This window comes from Nestor notabilis, unplaced genomic scaffold (assembly GCF_000696875.1).
Source record: "Nestor notabilis isolate BGI_N333 unplaced genomic scaffold, ASM69687v1 scaffold18913, whole genome shotgun sequence".
NCBI classification, from domain to species: Eukaryota; Metazoa; Chordata; class Aves; order Psittaciformes; family Psittacidae; genus Nestor; species Nestor notabilis.
The window spans coordinates 1218-1586 of NW_009922562.1; the positions used below are offsets into that span (position 1 = coordinate 1218).

General features: G+C 66.9%; 1 protein-coding gene across 1 annotated transcript in view; it reads left to right on the forward strand.

Moving 5' to 3' along the window:
- Positions 1-369, forward strand: part of LOC104403530 (testis-expressed sequence 2 protein-like) — a gene marked incomplete at its 5' end in the record, with an annotated part of 3104 nt that overhangs the window by 1146 nt on the left and 1589 nt on the right. Inside the window, one exon of the mRNA XM_010011704.1 lies at positions 85-217. Within this exon, the coding sequence (XP_010010006.1) occupies positions 85-217 (133 nt within the window). The remainder of the gene's footprint in view (positions 1-84; positions 218-369) is intronic.

Below are 369 nucleotides of genomic sequence, written 5' to 3' on the forward strand. Positions count from 1 at the left end.
GCCCCAGCCCCTGCAGCAGGGAGGTTTCGGCAGGCTCAGCCCCTGCAGAGCTGACAGGAGCTCCCCCCATCCCTCTCCTGGCAGGGCTCTGGGTGGACATGGAGGTCACCTACAGCGGCTCATTGCAGATGACCCTAGAGACGAAGATGAACCTCTGCAAGCTGGGGAAGGAGAGCGCTGCAGAGGAGAGCGGCCCAGCAGAGGCAGGAGGAGAGGGGTAAAGGAGACCGTGCACGGCTGGGCTTCACCCTCCTCCTCTTGCCTGGCGAGGTGAGAGGGTGCCGGCCCCAGGGACTCACCCCGTGCTGCTGCTCGGGGCTCGCAGGGCCAGGCCACGGCTGATCCTGCTGGCAGACAGCGACGCGGAGT